Here is a 23,343-nt window from a genome sequence, read left to right on the forward strand (position 1 = left end):
CAAACAGAACTCCAAGTGTAGAACAAACTCAACTTGTTTTTTAAACTGATCTATTTAACAAGCCTTTTACGTATTTCCTTTGTGTCAGACACTGTTCTCTTGTCTCTAGCTTGCAACTGCTTTCACTTTACAAATACTAACTGCATAGTAAAGCTTGAACTTTACAGATGTTAACCCAGGTAGTCCAAGTAATAACTTTAGGAGATGCTATTCTTATTTTCATTATCCTAATTTTATAGATAAAGAAAGTGACTTGCCCAAAGTCATACAGCTAGTGAGTAGTGAGGCCAGGATTCAAACTCAAGGACTCTAGGCTCCAGGGTCTAAAATTTTAACCACCATGACATGCTAAGCGTTTCTGGACTTTTGGTATTATCCCCAGGGTACCTGGTATTGGACAATCCCTTGGGTATGTGGTCTCCACCCTCTGTTCTGATCTTTCTTTTGTGGTTTCAGATGGATCAGTTTATGCAGCAGCTTCAGAGAATGGAGGCCCTGATTTCAAAGGCTCAGGGTGGTGATGGAGCAGTACTTGATACAGAGCTGGAAGGCAGGATGCAGCAGGCTGAGCAGGCCCTTCGGGACATTCTGAGAGATGCCCAGATTTCAGAAGGTGATGAAGGCCAAATTCCCTTCAGACAGAGGAGAATTCATAGTCCTAGAAGGAATGGCTACGTTAGGTCATAAAATCTTCTATGGTTATCAGTTCAGCAAATATCTCCAACCAGCCCTTGCAGAAGTGGAAGGACTGTCTGTGACATTCCCCCTGGGACTTGAATGATGGAGATAAAAGAATGGTTGCATGCATTTCTCTATTGTGCTTTTGTCATTTGGCCATAAGCCAGTCAACCCTCCGTTATGTTTGCTAACTCTATGCTGACCCAGAAAGTGCTCATGCTCCCTTTCCTTCTTTGCTTTCAGGTGCTAGCAGATCCCTTGGTCTCCAGTTGGCCAAGGTGAGGAGCCAAGAGAACAGCTACCGGAGCCGCCTGGATGACCTCAAGATGACTGTGGAAAGAGTTCGGGCCCTGGGAAGTCAGTACCAGAACCAAGTTCGGGATACTCACAGGCTCATCACTCAGATGCAACTGAGCCTGGCAGAAAGTGAAGCTTCCTTGGGAAACACTGTAGGTTTTGCTGGGCTAGGGTATTGAGAATTACTGCTGTGTTGGGAGATCTACTTCTAGATCTCACTGACTCACTTTGTTTTCTCAGTGGCTCACTTTCTGCTTCTGATCTACCTGACAGGTGGTTGGACTTCTGTTCCTTGCAACAGTCACATCTATTTATGTCTTTGGCCTTCTGCAGTTTCCTATTTTACTGCGTTATGTTCTTCTCCCTAGTTCATTTATTTCTAACTACATCCTCATCTTGGCCCTGCCTCACCTCCCTTCTGCCTATCTCCTAGCTTGTTAACTCCCAGAGGGTAGGATTTACTTTAGTTCATATTTACTTTCTCAGCCTACAGTACAGTGTATAGCTGTGGCAAATGTCTGGTGCATGAACGAATGGATGAATGAATGAATGAATGAAAAGGAAGAAAAGAAAGAAGGAAGAAAGGAGGAAGGAAGGGACAGAGGGAAAGAAGGACAAAGGAAGAGAGGAAGGAAGGAAGGAAGGGAGGGAGGGAGGGAGCCCAATAAAGACATGGTTTTGAAAATGGGAAAAAAATGCTGCCAATATGATTTTCTTAATGTAGTTTGTAATGTGATAGGAGGGAGAGATTTGATTGAGCACTCTTCTATTTCTGAATGAAGAAGGCTATGGTGACAGTAATGTAAATGGATGGGTGGGAGATGAATAGAGGAAGTGGAATGATAATCAGATACTATAATAAGGAAGTCACATTGAAAATAATGTGTATTGATTGTTTCCTTTATTACGAAAATGTTTGCTGTAGAAAATAAATAAAAATTCTCTATGATCCCATTATTATCAAATAACTACTGTTAAAACTTGGAATATATTCTACTGGACTTTAAATTCATATAAAAATATGTACATGTATGTATTTTTATTTTTAATTCTTTTGGCTCCCAGCAAGAAAAGAATTTTTGTTTTGTTTGTTGTTGTTTTGGGGTTTTTTTATGTATATATATTTTAATGCATCTATACAGACTTTTTTGAACTTCGATTTCTTTGTTCTTGTCTATACATACTTTTTTTTTTTTTTTTTTTGAGATGGAGTTTTGCTCTTGTTGCCCAGGCTGGAGTACAATGGTGCGATCTTGGCTCACTGCAACCTTCACCTCCCAGGTTCAGGCAATTCTCCTGCCTCAGCCTCCCGAGTAGCTGGGATCACAGGCGTCTGCCACCATGTCTGGCTAATTATTGCATTTTTGGTAGGAATGGGGTTTCACCATGTTGGTCAGGCTGAACTCCTGACCTCAGGTGATTCACCCGCCCCGGTCTCCCAAAGTGCTGGGATTACAGGTAGGAGCCACCACACCCAGCCTATACATACTTTTTAAAAATAGAATGATAATAGTGAATAGAGGCATGGTGTAAGTGTCAGCGTGTGGAACCCTGTGTGACTAATGACAAGTGGTTCTGACAGGACAGATGCTGCACCTGCTTAAGTTCCATGGCCAAGTGCAAATCCTTAACCGATTCGCCTTAACCGATTCTCCTTTTCCCACAGAACATTCCTGCCTCAGACCACTACGTGGGGCCAAATGGCTTTAAAAGTCTGGCTCAGGAGGCCACGAGATTAGCAGAAAGGTGAGCAGCATTAGAGGGCACCTCTGCTTCAAGCCGTCTCTGCCAGGTCAGACTTGAATAAGACGGTAGGGTATCAGGGGTCCAAGCATCATATTTATTCTCTCCAGGCTCCTTTGCAGCCATTCCCTACCTTGAAACCAATTTTTAACCACTTGGCTTTTACTGCATGTGAGTGGCCACTGGGCAGGGTCATTTGGCAGGAGTTGGGGGTGAGGGTGTTTCTTTCCCACATTTCCCTATGACTCACAGTATGGCTGTGGTGTATGTCAGATGTGATTCCTCCGTCCACGTGAAATGAATCAGCCCTTGGCAGAGAAAGCTCTGCAGCTTTCAGGGACTCCCACACCAAGCCTGGGAACAAGTAGCAACGAGTTGTTTGTTAGCCTGTGGGGGCCAAGACTGCAGAGGGGGATCTTCCTCCTGAAAACCGGCTCTGCAGGGCCCCAATGATAACATGCATCTCCCTTCATCCTTGACTCTGACTAGAAATCCTATGGTGTTTAAGGGGTTTGCTGGTAGGGGAGTGCTCAGCAGGGTGGCAGACTCTGTTAATCCCAAGTGGAATTCAGTCAGCGGAAGAGGGCTGATTTGTGTATTTGTAACATGAGCTGCCTCCTGAGCGCATTGATTTTTGGTTTTGTTTCTTTGGGTTTTTTTCAAAAAAGCACTTTTTAGAACCAGGAGGAACCAAAAGTATCCAGGGAACTTTTATAGACATGCTTTGTCTCCCTGGTGGTGGGTCCAGTTTAGAGCTGAAGCGAAAGTGAGTAGGGGTTGAATCCTGGGTGAAATAAGACCTAGAGGTTTCTTCCTGCAGCAGACAACTTACAGATGCAGTGTTTTATCACCTGAGACTGCTCCCACCCATCTCCACCCTCCACTCCGCTCCGGGCCTCCAGTGATTATGCCATAAACGGAAAAGATCATTACAAGGTCTATGACATGAGGCGAATTCTCCAAAACACCTTCTGCTTCTTGATAGCGCCTCTAATTCCATGTAATTTGGGTCAGTTCTGTAGGGTTTTTCTAAATCAAACCAGCTCCCGTACTCTTTGCCCTTCGTTTAACTGAACGACCTAAAGGAAGCCCTTTGCGTGAAAACTCTTATTCTTTTGTTTTTAATCCTTTCAGCCACGTTGAGTCGGCCAGTAACATGGAGCAACTGACAAAAGAAACTGAGGACTATTCCAAACAAGCCCTCTCACTGGTGCACAAGGCCCTCCGTGAAGGAGGCGGAAGCGGAAGCGGTAACCGGGACGGTGCTGTGGTGCAGGGGGTTGTGGAAAAGTACGTTCCTACGGGTCCTCCCGTGGCTCATTATACCTTGGATACTCACAGGGCAAAAGGCTAACTGTACTTGAGGGGCACCGTACTAGCTGTAAAAACATATTATTAATGAGAATAAGAGGGCCAAAAACATGGGAATTTTACTTTGGAGAAAAGTAGATATTTTTAAGACTGGAAGAAAAAAAGGTTGGTTAGTCTAAATAAAATTTATGTTTTGATTGTGATTACAATACTTGGAGGTATGGTCACTCTCTGGTGTATGAAGGGTGTGAGTAAACCCATCTGATGGCATGGGGAGATATAAAAATACAGAAATATATTTCTGTTATCAAGAAGTGGGGAACTTGGGATTGAATTTTTCTGACCCAACCTGTATAAATTAAAAGGCTTATGTTTAGTGGAGAGGGACACGTATCTGATAAATAATTTTATTTGGTTCTTCTGGTTATTCCAACTACATACTTTCAAGACAACAGGGTGAAATTTTGCTTTTATTAAGAAAAAAAGGGGGGCTGGGTGTGGTGGTTCACTGTTGTAGTCTCAGCTACTTGGGAGGCTGAATTGGGAGGATTGCTTGAGCATGGGAGGATGAGGCTGCAGTGAGCTGTGATCACGCCACTGCACTCCAGCCTGGACAACAGAGTGAAACCCTGTCTCAAAAAAAAAAAAAAAAGAATTCTCAAAGTCATCTTTTTGTTACTGCGCCCTCCCCACCCCACCCCCAATACCAGATTGGAGAAAACCAAGTCCCTGGCCCAGCAGTTGACAAGGGAGGCCACTCAAGCGGAAACTGAAGCAGATAGGTCTTATCAGCACAGTCTCCGCCTCCTGGATTCAGTGTCTCAGCTTCAGGGAGTCAATGATCAGTCCTTTCAGGTGAGGGCATCCGGCCTGTGTGCTTGACATACAGGAGGGCCATAAATACTTTCCTCTCTGGGGGTGCCATAATATTGTTCAACCATTCAGTTTTTTCTCCATGTTGACCGTTTCTATTTTAGAGTGGGAAGAGTATTTAGCCTTCTCATTATCCATTTCCTTGTTCTTAAACCCCAATCCTAGTCTCTGGAAAGGCTTTGACCCATACTAAGCCTATTACTGGATAAAAGTTTTATGTATCTTCCTTAGTTCTGGGGACTGTTGAAATCTGTGGGAAATTTTTATAAAGTTTTTTGTTTACACTTGAGTCCAACCTATAGTATATCTCTATGTATAGCCACTCGGAGATGACTTGTTCTCAAAAGTTTTGCATTGTTTCTGCCATCAGTTCCCTTAACAATTCCAAACTTATTCGATTAAGAAAATTTTGTTTACTACCTACAGAAAAAAATTCACAATTCCCATGGATATATGTTCCCATGAATATATAAACTAACATGTAAAAATTTTAAAAATAAAAAAGAACAAACACAAAGCCTGTTTGACATTGAGGGGACCTGCTGCCTTACTTTCATGGGGCATTCTGACTCATTTCTGTTAGGTTTGGGGCCTGGATGGCTAGTGACTATTTTCTTGGCTTCTTAAGGCTGTTGCTATTTTCAAACAATGGTGCCAGGTCCTAACAAAGCTGATGTGGTAACTGGTAAGCAGAAGTCAGACTCCTTGGTTTCTTTGGGCTCACAGGTGGAAGAAGCAAAGAGGATCAAACAAAAAGCTGATTCACTCTCAAGCCTGGTGACCAGGCATATGGATGAGTTCAAACGTGCACAAAAGAATCTGGGAGACTGGGAAGAAGAAACACAGCAGCTCTTACAGAATGGAAAGAATGGGAGAGAGGTATTATTTTGTTAATTCATTAACTCAGTAAACATGTACTGAATGCCTACCATATGAATACATATGGCAAGAAGAATAATCAAAAGCTCTCTGACCAGGCACGGTGGCTCATCCCTATAATCCCAGCACTTTTAGAGACCAAGCCGAGAGGATCACTTGAACTCAGGAGTTTGAGACCAGCATAGGCAACATAGTGAGGCCCTTATCTCTACAAAAAATAAAAAATAAAAAAATAGCTGGGCATGATGACACATGCCTATAGTCCTAGCTACTTGAGAGGCTGAGGTGAGAGGATCACTTGAGCTCAGGAATTCGAGTGAGCCATGATTACATCACTGTACTCCAGCCTGGGTGACAGAGCAAGACCTTGTTTCTGGAAAAATCAACAATGAAGGCACTGCTTATGGAAGAAGTAACAGTTGCAGAGATCTTGGTGTGATTAGCTCAACTCTACCCAGTGAGTCAGCTCTCAAACCTAGGAATAGGACCTAGGCCTCTTGGGTCTAATTTTGGTCTAGCTCAGTCTACTACTTGACTTCAGGAAATATCTAGAGTTTAAAATTATGATTTATAAAACTGTTCCTGTCCCTGATAGTGGACTAGAGTTTGACCGTTCTCTATATGGAATGTGTTGTGGACTTATAAAGTTTGCTCTGTCCCAGATTGTAGAGGGGTTTGCTACAGCACCCCTAGACTCTACAGTGAATCACAACAATCTGCTGTCATGAAAAGAAATGTGTCAGAGTGATTTTGCCAGCAGGAATGTACTTCCTCTAATCTTGTTCTGTCTGCCTTTTTATAGAAATCAGATCAGCTGCTTTCCCGTGCCAATCTTGCTAAAAGCAGAGCACAAGAAGCACTAAGTATGGGCAATGCCACTTTTTATGAAGTTGAGAGCATCCTTAAAAACCTCAGAGGTTAGTACTTCATGGTTCAGGTCACTTGAGTATTTTAAGGGTATAGCCATGACCGATTTCCTTTGAATTCTTGTATATCTCTTGAAGTGGCAGGTATATTGGGATCCTTAGTAAATATATTTCTAAATAAAATATTAATACATTAATATTTAATGTAGTAGTAATAATAGAGCTAGATGTCAGAAGTTTTGAGTTCTGATTTCTGCTGGGCCACCTGACCAGGCCAGACTAGCTGTGTGACCATAGGCAAGTCATGTAACCTTTCCTAAGAACCTAATATCTTCCTCTTTAGAGACAAGGTTAAACTATGTGATCTCTAAGGTCCTTCACAGATGCAACATACCACTACTGTACAGACATTTTTCCTTTTCCTCTGTAGTCTGGTTGGTTCCAGTATGGAGCTGATATGTTTCTTTGTGGTGATAACAGAGCAACCTTTGTCACTGCATCTAGATCCCAGGAGATTTGGATTTGTGCCTTGCAGAGATTTCATTAAAACATCAGGCTTCTTCAGTAAAGCACAAAAGAGAAACATTCCTAAAATTTTGGAATTTTTTTCATGGAAAGTACCTCTCTATCCATTCAAACCTAAACCCAATTCTTATCGTTGGAGCTTAGGGCTTAAAGCTTTGGCTTGATGCTTTGGGCTTCAAAGATTCTACCTGCTTCTGATCCACTCTGCAGTTTCGATACTCTTGCAGTGCTGTGGAACTTGGGCTGATTGTCGGTTTCTCTAAACAACAGAATAATTATAACCCCTCCAATGCATCTTTTAAGATGCTTTCTCTTAGATAAGACAGTTAATTCCAGCTGCAACTTCCCACACCCTCACCCCCAGTCAGTAATAACACTTTCAGGAATTTTTCTTTACAACATCAGCCCCTTTCATTCATTTGTAAGTTTGCTTTCATCTTCATGGCAGTGTTTTCTTCATTTCAGAGTTTGACCTGCAGGTGGACAACAGAAAAGCAGAAGCTGAAGAAGCCATGAAGAGACTCTCCTACATCAGCCAGAAGGTTTCAGACGCCAGTGACAAGACCCGGCAAGCAGAAAGAGCCCTGGGGAGTGCTGCTGCTGACGCACAGAGGGCAAAGAATGGGGCCAGGGAGGCCCTGGAGATCTCCAGTGAGATTGAACAGGTAAAAGAGAAATCGACATGTGTGTTGGTACCGGTAGCACCAAACACAAGGGTGGTGTGGAGGGAAAGAGAGCATTGAGCTTATTTTAACCTCTGAGGCTCAGAGCCCTGCTGTGGTCCATGGCAGCCCCAGATTAAAAGACTATGACAGCAAAGAGGCATGACAGAGAATGATGTGTTTTTTGTCCTCTGGGTTTTCCCAAATGGTTCCTAACTCTGTTCAACATTTGGTGAGCGTTGAATTGAGACGGAAGCAATGTCTTGCCGCTGACCTTCCTAGTCCCTAAAAACATACCCCCAAATTGTTTGCCAAGCTTGTTTGAGGCAAAGCTTGGCAAAGGGTGTGTCCCTAAGTCTGATTCTCTCATTATTCATCTAACTTACTCCATCAGGGCCTGGCTGCAGCTGTATTTTTTCTACGGTTGTCTTTGGGATGCTTTTGTACCTCACCCCTATCTCTCCTTCCGTCCCTGGCTCCTTTTCTTCTCCCAGGAGATTGGGAGTCTGAACTTGGAAGCCAATGTGACAGCAGATGGAGCCTTGGCCATGGAAAAGGGACTGGCCTCTCTTAAGACTGAGATGAGGGAAGTGGAAGGAGAGCTGGAAAGGAAGGAGCTGGAGTTTGACACGAATATGGATGCAGTACAGATGGTGAGTTCCTGTTGCTTTCAACAGGAGATCCCTTTCAACTTGCCAGCATGGAAAATACCTTTTCAAGGCTGGTTTGTGCTTATTTGTCCACAGGTGATTACAGAAGCCCAGAAGGTTGACACCAGAGCCAAGAACACTGGGGTTACAATCCAAGACACACTCAACACATTGGATGGCCTCCTGCATCTGATGGGTATGTGAAGTACCCACATTCTCCAGGGCTTTGCTCCAGAACACTCACTATACCTAGCCCCAGTGAAGGGGAATCTCAGCTTTCCTTAAGGATATCAGTAAATGTGCTTTGTTTCCAGGCCCAGATACTTTGGGCAGGTTCCCTTACATTTACTGGACCCTGTTTTACCATTGCTAAGATAGGTCACTGAACACCTATTGCACTTGTGGGTAAAGGTCTGTAGGCCAAAGAACTGGGTGTATACAAGCAACTTCACAGAACATGAGACAGCTTGGGAATCCTGCTTAGGAGTGTGGCCTGGACCCTGAGAAGCCAGTGGACAGTTTTAAGCAGAGGAATAACATCACCACTGTATAAGATTCCTAGGGCAGCCAAGTGGAGAAAAGCTTGAAGGGGGGTTAGAGAGAAGGCGGGTTAGAGAGAAGGGGGTTAGAGAGAACTTAAGATGTTGTTGAAATAATTGAGGAGAGAAATGACAGGAGCCTGCTCTAAGGCAGTAGAATGGTGGCTGGGAAGATGTGAAGGAAGATTCTGCCAGTCTGTGAAGTCAAGAATCACTTGCCGGCTGGGTGTGGTGGCTCACGCCTGTAATCCTAGCACTTTGGGAGACTGAAGCAGGTGGATCACCCGAGGTGAGGAGTTCAAGACCAGCCTGGCCAACATGGTGAAACCCTGTCTCTACTAAAAGTACAAAAATTATCCAGATGTGGTCATGGGCGCCTGTAATCCCAGCTACTCGGGAGGCTGAGGCAGGAGAATTGCTTGAACCCAGGAGGCGGAGGTTGCAGTGAGCCAAGATGGTACCACTGCACTCCAGCCTGGGGGACAGAGCAAGACTGTCTCAAAAAAAAAAAAAAAAAAAAAAAGGAATCGCTTGCCGATTTTACATTTGTTCCTTCCCAAACCAAAGTTATACCTTGATGTAACCAGTGGGAGGAACTTGAGCTGCTTGGGTAAATAACCCAGAAGAAATGTGGTGAGAGTAGGCCTGTAAGATAATTTTAGGAAGATCTGATGGCACGGTGTGGAAGAAAATCAGATTTCCTTACAGAATCACTCCCAGAAGAAAACTTATTTTGGTTAAATTTCTGGATTTAGATAGAGCTGATATCAAACCCTTATTTGGACTGTTTTATCAAGCTTGGACTGCAGCAGATGTGGAACTAGGGATTTGTCACAGATTCCAGTAACATTTAGGAAAAGGTTTGGCTCTGCTATTCCAGTTCAGTAGAACACGTTTAAAACTGGATTTTTCTGTAGGGTGTCATCATCACCCTGAGAGACCAATATCATCTGTGTTGTTAGAGTGTTGGATCTGCTTTGTGATCCAATGAGCCTACAACAGTAAAATGCCCTCAAAGGATTGAGAAGAAAAAAAAACCACAAACCTTCCCAATTGAAACTTTAGCAGGATTGTTTAGTGTTCTTAAAAAAAAAAAAAAAGGCCGGGCGCGGTGGCTCAAGCCTGTAATCCCAGCACTTTGGGAGGCCGAGACGGGCGGATCACGAGGTCAGGAGATCGAGACCATCCTGGCTAACACGGTGAAACCCCGTCTCTACTAAAAATACAAAAACTAGCCGGGCGAAGTGGCGGGCGCCTGTAGTCCCAGCTACTCGGGAGGCTGAGGCAGGAGAATGGCGTAAACTCGGGAGGCGGAGCTTGCAGTGAGCTGAGATCTGGCCACTGCACTCCAGTCCGGCCGACAGAGCGAGACTCCGCCTCAAAAAAAAAAAAAAAAAAAAAAAAAAAAAAAAAAAAAAAAAAAAAAAAAAAAAGGCAATGAAACTAATGAGACCTGTAAAGAGAATATGAGAGAGTAGGGACAGCAGGGTAGATGGAAGCTATTAAACATTTACTATGTGTCCGGTATCATGCCAGATATTTTCATGGTGTAATATCATTTGTCTTGTAAAAGTCCTCTATGGTGGGTTTTATCATTTTAATTATTTTATTTCATGAAGGACTGAACTGAGGCTCAGAGGTTAATAATGCCCCACAGGTCAAATAGTAAATTGTGGAGCCAGGATCCAAACTGAGATATTTTTGCCTCCAATGCTTGTGTTCTTTTCTAGTAACTCGTGCCACCTTCCCATAGACAAGGTTATTTTGTTCCCAAGCTTACTTAACTTCCTCTGCGTGTCATAAAATCCTAAATTCCTAAATTCTCCCTGACCCCAAGTGAAAGATCCATTTGGATCAGCATTTTTGTTACAGTGTTGTTTCTACTCTGTGTGCTCTCTTAAGTCCTGGATCGATAAGAGATTAACTGTTCTAGGTATAATAAACTCATGCAGTCAAATACTATCACTTCAGCTCAGATATGTGAGGCAACTTGACCTTGAGTTCGAATTGACCAAGGGCCACTCAAACCTATTTGAATTAAATGGGTCTGGCCAGGTGCCCTTCATATTGACATTAGTTTTAAAGAGTCTATGGGTAACACATACCTGAATGAATGTGATTTTATTTTAAATTGGAAATAAAATAACTTCTAGTCTGATGACTGCTGTTTCAGGCCAGAATGATGTCTGACATCAATTTCTAGCAGCTGGAATCCATTCCCCAAATGGCAAAGCATACCTTGGCCTCTTTAACCCTGAAGCTCAGCCAGTTTCTAAAGGTCTTCTAATAGAAAACAGCAAGATATTTCTTAAGAGTGGTTTGGAAAGCATAATTTGGAGTTGAATCTAATCCTAGCAGTGACCTATGTTAGGCAAAGGGCTTGGATAGTGCTCAGTCCCCTATGACTTTCAGTCCTCTTTTTTTTTTTTTTTTTTTTTTTTCTCAGAGCGTTAACTACTGACCCTAACACGAAAGGAAAACTCCAGACATCATGTTGCTGAACTAGATAGCTCAGAGTCTTGAACAGGGTTGTTCATAGTCTAGTAGCTAGGCTAGCCTTCTCAGGACTCTTTCTAGATGATTTCTAATTTAAAACAAGCTTTAAAATTCATGGTATACTATTTGCTATAGGCAAGTGGAAACAGGAATTAGTTATGGGTACAGAAAGGCACTCATGTTGAAGGAAATCTAACTACAGCTTTTCTATGTTAACTCATGTCTCATTCCTTGAAATAGACCAGCCTGTCAGTGTAGATGAAGAGGGGCTGATCTTATTGGAGCAGAAGCTTTCCCGAGCCAAGAACCAGATCAACAGCCAACTGCGGCCCATGATGTCAGAGCTGGAAGAGAGGGCACGTCGGCAGAGGGGCCACCTCCATTTGCTGGAGACAAGCATAGATGGGATTCTGGCTGATGTGAAGAACTTAGAGAACATTAGGGACAACCTACCCCCAGGCTGCTACAATACCCCGGTTCTTGAGCAACAGTGAAGCTGTCATAACGATTTCTCAACTGAGGTTCTTGGGATAGATCTCAGGGCTCGGGACCATGTCATGTGGGTGGGTGGGATGGGAACATTTGAACATATTTAATGAGTATGCTCATGTCAACTGACCTGACCCCATTCCTGATCCCGTGGCCAGGTTGTTGTCTTATTGCACCATACTCTTTGCTTCCTGATGCTGGGCAATGAGGCAGATAGCACTGGGTGTGAGATTGACCAAGGATCTGGACCCCAAAGAATAGACTGGATAGAAGGACAAACTGCACAGGCAGATGTTTGCCTCAGAATAGTCATAAATGGAGTCCTGGAATTTGGACAAGTGCTGTTGGGTTACAGTCAACTTATTCTTTGAGTAATGTGACTAAAGGAAACAAACTTTGACTTTGCCCAGGCATGAAATTCTTCCTAATGTCAGAACAGAGTGCAACCCAGTCACACTGTGGCCAGTAAAATACTAATGCCTCATATTGTCCACTGCAAGCTTCTTGCTGATCAGAGTTCCTCCTACTTACCACCCAGCATGTGAACATATTCTCCACTTTCAAGCTGGAGGAAGTGAGCAGTGTTGGAGTGAGGACCTGTAAGGCAAGCCCATTTGGAGCAATGGTGCTTGCTGGTGCCTGCCACTTTTAAGTTCTGGACTCGGGCATGACATCCTTTCTTTTAATGATGCCATGGCAACTTAGAGATTATTAAAGCGTTTTCTACCAGCAAAGCAAATGTTGGGAAGGCATTTATGTTTTCAGTTTAAAAGTGATAGAAAAGTGTGGCTTGGGCATTGAAAGAGGTAAAATTCTCTAGATTTCTTAGTCCTAATTCAATCCTACTTTTCAAACACCAAAAATGATATGCATCAATGTATTTTATCTTATTTTCTCAATCTCCCCTCTCTTTCCTCCACCCATAACAAGAGAATGTTCCTAATCACACTTCAGCTGGGTCACATCCATCCCTCCATTCATCTTTCCATCCATCCTTCCATCCATTACCTCCATCCATCCTTCCAACTTATATTTATTGAGTACCTACTGTGTGCCAGGGGCTGGTGGTACAGTGTTGACATAGTCTCTGCCCTCATAGAGTTGATTGTCTAGTGAGGAAGACAAGCATTTTTAAAAAATAAATTGAAACCTACAAACCTTGTTTGTCACAAGTGGTGTTTATTGCAATAACTGCTTGGTTTGCAACCTCTTTGCTCAACAGAACATATGTTGCAAGACCCTCCCATGGGGGCACTTGAGTTTTGGCAAAGCTGAGAGAGCTCTGGGTTGTGCACATTTCTTTGCATTCCAACTGTCACTCTCTGCCTTTCTACAACTGATTGCAACAGACTCTTGAGTCATGATAACTCCAGTGGGAATTGCTGGAGAAACCAGAGGCACTTCCACCTCGGCCGAGAAGACTATGGTGCTGCCTTGCTTCTGTATTTCCTTGGATTTTCCTGAAAGTGTTTTTCAATAAAGAACAATTGCTAGATGCCTGGGGTCAGTTTCTGATTTACTAAACTCTAAGCCTATCATGGTACCAAAGCAATGGAAATGAAAATGCCACAGAAATGGCAATAGGTCCTAGAGTTAGCATCTTCACTTCCCACTTCTGAGCATCTTACTTTGCTCTTTCCAACCATAAGGGATTGATGATGCTGTCAATGAGATTTTTATGAGGTTTAACTGATGCTGTCTCCTAAGCATATAGCTTTATTTCTAGAACAACTCAAGCTGGATGGAGGGGGATGGTATAGTTAATATTCTTATCTTTTTCATCAGCTATAAAATGAAGGTAAAATTAATAGTTTGTGGTGCATATGTCATGCTTTTTAAGAAGTTAAAATGTACTAAATTAAGATCATGAATTGGCCATCTACACAAGTGACTGAGGAAAGAATCCTGCTTGTGTCCATTGACCCCCAAATTCTGATAGGTCTGGTCACTTTGCTTTACCTTCTATGAAAATGAATTTGTAATCCTGTCTTGGCATACCCAATTACACATTCTACAGATCTCTTGCTGTAATAAACAACCAGTGCCCAGACTCCACAGTCATTTCAGAGGCCCTGCCATTTACAACATGTGACTTCTGAGGTTGCCTGGGGGAATGGAGGGTTATGACCATTCCAGCAGGTTGTCACCAGCTGATGGAAAAGAACATGGAGTAAGGAGACACAGGAAGGCTGAGCTTAGGAGGGCCTCACATGCCATGGTCCAAAACCCATGAAAACAATCACATCTACCCTGCAAAGGGGTCTGGAAGATGTAGTCCTTTGTTGGAAGCCACTTCTCAGTGACAATTCTACATTATGAAAGGAGAAAATGCATTGTCGGTGATTGGCTGTCTCTTCCAAGTGTAAGATTAGACAGTATGTGTTCTAGGAAACTTGGTGACGGATCCCATTAGTTAATAACCATGGTATGTGTAATCATATAAGGATTCCTCAATGGAATAGATTGTTTTAAAAGTCATAAGAGGCTGGGCGCGGTGGCTCACGCCTGTAATTCCAGCACTTTGGGAGGCCGAGGCGGGCAGATCACGACATCAAGAGATTGAGACCATCCTGGCTAACACAGTGAAATCCTGTCTCCACCAAAAATACAAAAAATTAGCCAGATGTGGTGGCGGGCACTTGTAGTCCCAGCTACTTGGGAGGCTGAGTCAGGAGAATGGCGTGAACCTGGGAGGCAGAGCTTGCAGTGAGTCAAGATCGTACCATTGCACTCAAGCCTGGGTGACAGAGCAAGACTACGTCTCCAAAAAAAAAAAAAAAAAAAAAGTTGTAAAACGGTCTGACTGTCTTCCCTGACAGATGGGAGATGATACCTGAGTAGAGATGGGGAATAGAAAAATAACTTACGGGACTTCCCTTGGTGTACAAATAATTCTCTCATTTCTAAAGACCTGAAAAGTTATCCCTAAGAAGAGAGAAGGGCATGTGGCTTCCCCAGCACCTAGACTCATGTCAGTCCTTAACCTGACCCTGCCAAGATAAGGAAGCTTTCCTTCTGATTTTTCATCAGTATTTGTAGTTCATAGTGAAAGCTTTCTTGAACTTCTCCTCTGAGAGTTTCTGGTTAATTATGCTGTTGGTAAGCTATTACACACGTCATCATCTACTTTAACTCTTAGGGACCTCTCTTTGGAGAGAGGGGTGGACATGAAACTGCCCATAGACTATAACTTCTTAGCAGATGTATTTCTGGTCTTCTCCGAGGATGTGGTTTCTTTTCAGTACTCTCCAGTACTTCTCTCAGCCTCTTGGGAGGCTGGAGAAAAGGACGAGAAAATGCTTAGTGATATTCAGTGTTTTGAACAAGTCTCAAGGACCAGAAATATGTTTATTGTGTCTTCTTTTAATGTTTTGCATGGCAATGGAAAGGTTATGGATTCTTGCTGTAGTTCAATTTTCCACCTGGAGAACAAAGGTTAGAATTTTTCTCTCCTTTTTTTTTTTTTTTTTTGAGACAGAGTCTCGCTCTGTCGCCCAGGCTGGAGTGCAGTGGCGCGATCTCGGCTCACTGCAAGCTCCGCCTCCCGGGTTCACGCCATTCTTCCGCCTCAGCCTCCGAGTAGCTGGGACTACAGGCGTCCGCCACCACGCCCGGCTAATTTTTTGAATTTTTAGTAGAGACGGGGTTTCACCGTGTTAGCCAGGATGGTCTCCATCTCCTGACCTCGTGATCCGCCCGCCTCGGCCTCCCAAAGTGCTGGGATTACAGGCTTGAGCCACCGCACCCCGCCGAATTTTTCTCTCCTTTCTTCATACTATTGGCTACATGGAACTTTCTAGGAAATCCAAAGATCTAAAGCTTACATATAGGTCATAAGGGAAGAAATGTGTATGTGCACATATGTTAATTCATATTTAGTATATATATTTTGTAAGTTAGCAAATTAAACCAGTGTTTATATTTCACTTTAAATGAGCTCTTGGCTAAACGCGGTGGCTCACGCCCGTAATCCCAGCACTCTGGGAGACTGAGGCAGGTGGATCACCTGAGGTCAGGAGTTTGAGACCAACCTGGCCAACATGGCAAAATTCTGTCTCCACTAAAAATACAAAAATTAGCTTGGTGTGGTGGCAGGCACCTGTAATCCCAGTTACTCTAGAGACTGAGGCAGGAGACTCACTTGAACCCAGGAGGCTGATGTTGCAGTGAACTGAGATTGCGCCATTGCACTCCAGCATGGGCGACAAGAGTGAAACTCTGTTTCAAAACAAAACAAAACAAAACAAAAACAAAACCCAAAGCAAACAAATGAGCTTTCATCATTTATGTACTCTCAGGACAAGGAAAAAAAGGCAGTGTTTAGCTTTGTGAACAAAATAGCAAATGTAAACACAAGTGATCAATTTACAAACATATCAAGCATCATTATGATGTGCCATGAAACCCACACAGATGCATACAAAGCTGCTACATCTCAATTTTAAGCGAAAAATGAAAGATAAAAGAAAAAAATACTAAGAACTCCAAGAACCAAATGATTCGTTTAAAAAATTAATCTGATAAACAAATGGCTAACCCTTCAATGAGCTAGCCTAACAGGGAATTACTGTTTCACCTTCTGAATCATATCTGATAATTAGCTAATGGCAATCACCATTCGCACCTAACCCAATACAGGGTGTGTGACATGATTGAAGGTGAAATAAGAACTGATAATCACAGCAGGATTGAACAGTTAACAAATTATTCACTTTTGCTTGTTTACATTGCCAAAACAAATTGCGAGTTTAACAAGTTCTGTTTTGGTTAAGATCTTTCAGGCTAAAAAGTTGTTCAAATTTTTCATTTTCATAAATATAATTTTATTTCATAAAGTACTAATTTCATTGAGGAGCCAAAGTTAACCAACACTGGACTATGCAGATTATCAAGATCTAAGATTTAATGTTTTAAAACTAAGAAAACAGAGACACAATTTACAAATTTGCTAATTATTCTTCCCTTTATCATCCTTGGATGTGGCTGTACATACTTTTATATTACACATATGGCATCAGCTGAACCAGGCAGGAAACTGCTTGTTCTAAGTACATTTTTACAACTGTTGTCTCCTGTCAAGTAAGATTATGAAGAAAAAGTGATTAATGCTGCAACTCACAGAGAAGGTTCTTGAGCAAGACACAAGACTCTTGTAGCATTGTCTTATTTATTAACATAATTGAAACATTTTGCATAAAACTCTTGCCCATGACTATTCTAGCAACAAAATTGTACTCAAAATATTTCACTGTGAAATGGTATTGCAACTTGAATATCATTTTTTATTAATGAATTGATTCCATAAAGCAAATCTTACTCTTAAAATGGCAGATTATGTGATCAAAAAGTGATTCAAAAAAAGCTTCCCCCTCCCCATGCCAACCCTCAAGACCATGTGGATCCAGCTGAATCCTCAGCCCTGGGACTAGACTAAGGTCGAGGGAAAGAGCCGTTACTCATTCCTAACCAGAACAGGCTAATAGGACACTCCAAACTCACACTACAAAGAGACCACATGAACAGTCGAGTGTGCTGGGCAGCTATAAGATGGTGCAGACTGGATGAATTTGGCAGAGCATATTCATCGCCATTACTACAATGCTATTCCTAAGGTGTCCTAATTGTATGAGCCACAAAATCGGTCCCTGTTTCCATTCTTCCCATCTCACCTGTTGGCCCTCCTGCAGTAGGTAGCCTTGGGAGAGATCCTGAGCTTTTCATATTCTTCCGTTTTATTTTTGCATTACTGTTTGGATGAGTAAAATGTAGTAACATGCTTCTCTCTCTTAGTCCTCTAAAAGAGTGTGTGTGTGTGTGTGTGTGTGTGTGTGTGTCTGTGTGTGTGTGTGTGTGTATCGGTTTGGGGAGAGTAGAATTGGGTTGTTAAGTAAAAGTTGTTTCTCCCTGTAATTCTCTGCCTTTTGCTGTAGTTCAATTATTGAGTCTAACTTTCTATTTAATTTGAACAGCAAGTTCTTTAATTCTTTCTGAGAAGCTGGAGCTTGAAACTAGAGAACATTGTTGAAAGGCTGGCCAAGCTGAGACAGGAAGAACGGTGTCTCTAGAAGCTCTAGCTTTGGGTTTCAGGCACTTCAGTAAGAGACTTTCCCCCCTTGTTCCTATGTACATTCAAGGAAAATGAAAGCAAGAAGGCTCTAGAGGCTACCTGGGGTTGGGGGTGTGTGACTGAGGTACCCACTAGCAGCACAGCCCTCCCGGAGGACCATTCCTTAAGGACAGAGTTATTGACAAAAATTCCTTCTGCCTGTTCTTACATCAGCCACTTTCAGAAAAATGGGAGGGATATTTTTTGCTGGTGGGCAGGAAACAAAACTTCAGACCCCTCTGGACATGATTGTTCCAGTCCATGCCTTTCTCACAACCTCTGAGCCATGCCAGTCTTGGATTGGCCTTGCAGGAAGGAGCAGGACCCCAGAGGCAAAGTCGGGGCCCAGAGGTTATCCTGTTGGCACCTGGGTCACCACTTCAGACTCTGAATTATCTTTCTGGTATTGACTGTGGCTGGGTCACGGTCACAATGTCTTGTCCTGGATTCAGTTGTGCTGTGACCTTTCCCTAGCAAATGAAAGGGCATGTGTGTGTGTGTGTGTGTGTGTGTGTGTGCGCGTGTGTGTGTTGGGGAGGGGGGCCGGGGCGGCGATGGGAATGGACGATTCTATCCGAAAGAAGATTCACTTTCTTTTTATATTAAATAGGAAACCTGTTTTTAGTACAGCACCTGTAATCCACAAAGATAAGATCTGCCCCACTTCATTCCTAGAAATCTACTTCTATGGCACCTGTTCTTTGTCTTCATTCATCTCACTTTCCCTCCCCACTGCATGCCTTCTGGCTGTATGCAGAGAGTACAGAGCCAGCTTCATTCCTTCTCGTGGGCTGTAGACCAAACGGGGCTTGACTACAGCAGAGTAACAGAGAGGACCAAAGTAAAAGAAATCGAGTCTTCCTCAGGTCTGCTCATGTGGGTCCCATAAAGTCTATCCATAACTCCAAGTCCTTAAACAAGCCATGTTTCCCCAGGAAATTCAGGCACCTGTTTTCCTTTGTTTCATTTCCTGGCTTATGATTGTTCTGCCTGGACAAAGGCTGTTCCAGATTTCGCTCTCCAGCAGTAGCATCATCCTGAGCACTCTCTGGGTCTCCCTTCACCTTCCCCAAAGCAATTCTTTCTTGGATTCATGGAGTCCGTTTCTGGGATTTCTTCCAAGCTGTTGAGATCTCTTTCTAAAGGAAACCTAACAGTGGCCTTCCTTACTATCACACCCTCCCCTGGGACTGGTGTTACCATCCTCTGTGTGGGGAGCACCGGGGACAGACATAATTTAAAAGAAAGATGCCAGGGTAAGGCTTGGAAAGTGTAGAAATCACATGGGTACCTGGTCAGCAACATGAGGAAATGGAGGGTATAGTGTGACGGCCTAGGGGTCAGGGAAATAATATCTTCTTGTCAGGCTTTACACCTGCTGGCTGACCTGGACCAGCCATTTAATCCCATGGGCCTCTGCTGCCTCACCTTTTAAAGGAAAGTGTTGGATTAACTGAACTCTAAAGTGTTTTTCAGTTTATTACTTCATGATCCCTAGTCAAACCCTGATACTCAAAAATAGGATTTTCCTTCCTTCCTCTGAAGATTATTTTTAAAAATCCAAGAGGAATAACAGACTCTCTGGATGCTGCTCTACCATGTTCTTCTGTTCCTTTTCCCACAACTGAAGGATGTTGCCGATGTGAAATGTGTGGTAAAGAACATTGTCTTTGCTTTCAGGTCCCACATGGCCTCTCCTGGCCATAGTTGGTACTAGATTTTGATAGAAGTATCCTAATACTCAGGGACTATTTCTCAAAGACTAGAATCCTAAGGGCCAGAGACTGGATGAGAGACAAAAAGCACAAGAGAGCAGTTTCCTTATGGCTCTCCAAGCAGGACATGCATGAGACCCTAGTAACCAGAAGGAAAGCTAGCAAAACTGTCTGCACGAGCAGAGAGGAAAGTAGAAAATTAGAGAAAAAAGGAGTGAAACAACTTAGTGGCTCCTGACCCCTCCCAGATCTCCCTTCTGGGAACCCACTACCCTGTTAGGGAGATTTTCTCAGACAGTTCCTGCAGCTTCCGGGCTCTGCAGGGGCTAGAACCAACCACAGAAATAAGGCCAAGGCACTGCTTCTCAAGAAGGAACTGACCTCAGGCACTGTCTGAGTTACCTCGGCTAGAGAGAGTGAAAATAATCAGTTATCATCAGGGCAACAAATTGCTTTCTCCTAGTTCCTCCTGGACTTACAATATGAAAGAGACATTTCCCGGCCCAACAGACAATACATAATTCCAATTAGCAAAGACCTCCAGGACTGAGTGGACTCCTAGTGTTGTTTTGTATTGTTTTGCTTTTTTAAAGACACGACTGCATGATCTGGATCTAGTCCTGCCTATGTGATTCTTCTCAGATGCAGGAATGTGTCTAAGCATGATCTCCAAAGGTCCCTTGGAAATCCCTGGCTGGTAGGGAACCTGCACTGTGCCATCAGCTACAGCCCACATAAGTAAATGAACAGATGCCACCAGGAAATGAGGATGGACTGGCTCTGTGTCATCATACGCTCAGAGCAACAGGGAAATGATCATTTGAAACTAAGAAAACAGATTCAAATTATTCTGAGAAAACCGACTATCCCCAGACTTGCGTCCCAGGTTTCAGAAACTGAAAATCTCACTCCTGATCAAAGGTTGCTGCTGCTGCTGCTGCTACTGCTACAGTGTGTGTGTGTGTGCATACGCAAGTGCGCACGCATGTGTGTGTGTGTGTGCGTGTGTGTGGTGCTGGAGAAGTGGAGGTTGCTTGGCCTTCTCTACTGGGTGTGGCCCTGATGCACTCACTGAGTGCTGAGGCTGGCTACAGTGTCCTATCAGAGGGGAAGTAATACCACGGGAGCACATCAAGACTACAAACATAAAGAACCATGGACACTGATTTCATCCAAGTTCTACAGGGAGTGAACAAAGAAAAATAAATAAACAAAAGAAAGAAAAGAAAAACAGCCCTTTGTAGTAAAGGGCATGCTGGGAAGGCGAGAGCCAGAGCTGCCTCCCCAGAACATGCTGGGAGGAGGGGCACCAGAGCCACCTCTCTAGAGCATGCTGGGAGGAGGGGCACCAGAGCCGCGTCCCCAGAGCATGCTGGGAGACGGACACCAGTACATCTCCAAGGACTGCACTTCCCCCGACTCCCACCCCATTCCCTCACCCACCCCCAACCCGGAGACTAGAGGAAAGTCTGTCCAAAGATGGCTGTGGAATAGGGAATGCCATAGTTCTCTGCAGGTCCCCCACACTATGAGGGGTTAAGTCAGCAAGTAGGGAAAACAGTCAAGACGAGGAGATGGAAAAACAGAGAGGCAGGAGAGAAACAGGGGGCTGACAAAGATGGAGGGGCCATTGTGTTGCCGGAGAACGAGGGGAGAGTGGAGCCGAGCGCTGTGTAGCTGCTAGCCGGAGGCATTGATGTACAGCTGGCTTTTAAGGATGTAGTCGATGACCGGCTGGGACAGGTAATCCACAACATGGCCGTCCCCATGCTGCAGGGCCAGCCTGCACGAGAAGAGATGACAATCAGACGGACGTCCACACCCAAAGCAAGCCAGGAGGACTGACATACCCCGTGTCTCCCCAACACCCCATTTCTAGCCTTTTCTCAGGTTGAGTAAATGGTTCTGTATTAGGAAAAACCCTCTTGCCTCCACAACTCCTTCCCCACCTTGGTGACATCATTCATTGTGGTTCTGCCACTTCCTAGGCAAGAGGCCTTGGGAAAGTTATTTAAGCCCTTCTGTTCTTCAGCTTTTTTCCTCTAAAATGAGGGTAATATCTGGGCCCCTCTCATTTAGCTATTCAAAGGATTAAATGAGTCATTATGTAAAGCACTTAGAAGAGCACCAGACACACAGCGGGCATCTAATGTATTCGCTATTCTCTTTTCTCAAATAAATTGTATTGTGTATATTTAAGACATACAATCTGATGTTGTAAGATGCACATATATTATCATCATATAATATAGTATAATATACTATCTGTTATATTACATATTTATATTTTATAATTTATATATTATACTATATTATTTATATAATAGTGTTAATATTATATTATATTATTTACATAACAGTGTTAATATTATATTATTTATATAATATAGTTTAATGGTTACTGTAGTGGAACAATATTAATATATCCATCATCTCACTCAGATACATATTTGTTCTTCTTGTGGCGAGAATAGCTATAATCTACTAATTTAGCAAAAGTCCTAAATATAATACACTATTATTAGCTGTCATCCTCATGTCACACATTAGATCTTTCAACTTGTTTGTCCTACATATTTGCTACCTTGTATCCTTTGATCTATATCTCCCCACTTTCTGCCCTCCACACTTGACCCTGGTAATCATGTTTTATTCTCTATCTGTATGTTTAAGATTCCACACATATTCCTACATATTTGCTACTTTGTATCCTTTGACCTATATCTCTCCACTTTCTGCCGTCCACACTTGACCTTGGTAATCATTGTTTTATTCTCTACCTGTGCATTTAAGATTCCACATATAAGTGAAATCACGCAATATTTTTCTTTCTGTGTCTGGCTGATATCACTTGGCAGAATGTCTTCCAGGTCTAGCCAAGTTGTGGCAAGTGGTAGGATCTCCTTTTTTAAGTCGAATAATATTCCACTTCTGTGTGTGTGTGTGTGTGTGTGTGTGTGTGTGTGTGTGTGTGTGAACACGTTTTCTTTATCTATTCATCCATTGATGGACATCTAGGTTGTTTCCATATCTTGGCTACTGTGAATAATGCCACAATAAACTTGGAAATGGAAGTATCTTTACAAGGTGGTAATTTCATTTCCTTTGGGTGTATACCCAGAAGAGGAATTGCTGGGTCATATGGCAGTTCCATTTTTAATCTCTTTAGGAACCTTTATACTGTTTTCTATAATGGTTGTACCAATCTACATTCCCACCAACAGTTTACAAGGGTTTCCTTTCTCCACACCCTCATCAACATTTGTTATCTCTTGTCTTTTTGATAATAGCTATTCTAATAGGTGTGATGTAGAATCTCATAGTGCCTTTAATTTGTATTTCCCTGGTGATTAGTGATGTTGAGCATCTTTTTATGCACCTGTTAGCAATTTTTATGTCATCTCTGGAGAGATGTCTACTCAAATCCTCTGGTGGTTTGTTTGTTTGTTTGTTTGTTTGTTTGTTTGTTTTGAGAGAGACAGGATCTCACTCTGTTGCCCAGGCTGGAGTGTAG

The 23,343-nt window shown here is 43.0% G+C and overlaps 2 protein-coding genes across 3 annotated transcripts in view; one reads left to right on the forward strand and one right to left on the reverse strand.

Annotated features, from left to right (window-relative positions):
- The window catches only part of LAMC2 (laminin subunit gamma 2), a 67,307-nt gene extending 53,804 nt beyond the window's left edge, over positions 1-13,503 (forward strand). The window contains exons 14-24 of the mRNA XM_010368929.2: positions 457-613; positions 922-1,127; positions 2,642-2,721; positions 3,853-4,008; positions 4,740-4,884; positions 5,629-5,781; positions 6,584-6,698; positions 7,638-7,837; positions 8,329-8,487; positions 8,581-8,680; positions 11,760-13,503. Coding sequence (XP_010367231.1) covers positions 457-613; positions 922-1,127; positions 2,642-2,721; positions 3,853-4,008; positions 4,740-4,884; positions 5,629-5,781; positions 6,584-6,698; positions 7,638-7,837; positions 8,329-8,487; positions 8,581-8,680; positions 11,760-12,013 — 1,725 coding nt within the window. The 3' untranslated portion in view covers positions 12,014-13,503. The remainder of the gene's footprint in view (positions 1-456; positions 614-921; positions 1,128-2,641; positions 2,722-3,852; positions 4,009-4,739; positions 4,885-5,628; positions 5,782-6,583; positions 6,699-7,637; positions 7,838-8,328; positions 8,488-8,580; positions 8,681-11,759) is intronic.
- Positions 13,504-21,340: 7,837 nt separating this feature from the next.
- Positions 21,341-23,343, reverse strand: part of NMNAT2 (nicotinamide nucleotide adenylyltransferase 2) — a 172,387-nt gene continuing 170,384 nt past the window's right edge. Inside the window, exon 11 of one of the 2 annotated variants that reach the window (XM_010368930.1) lies at positions 21,341-21,612. In XM_010368930.1, the coding sequence (XP_010367232.1) occupies positions 21,510-21,612 (103 nt within the window). In that variant the 3' untranslated portion in view covers positions 21,341-21,509. The remainder of the gene's footprint in view (positions 21,613-23,343) is intronic. The other variant, XM_010368931.1, reaches the window with a different exon arrangement.

The sequence above is a fragment of the Rhinopithecus roxellana genome, chromosome 8 (genome assembly GCF_007565055.1).
Source record: "Rhinopithecus roxellana isolate Shanxi Qingling chromosome 8, ASM756505v1, whole genome shotgun sequence".
Lineage (NCBI taxonomy): Eukaryota > Metazoa > Chordata > Mammalia > Primates > Cercopithecidae > Rhinopithecus > Rhinopithecus roxellana.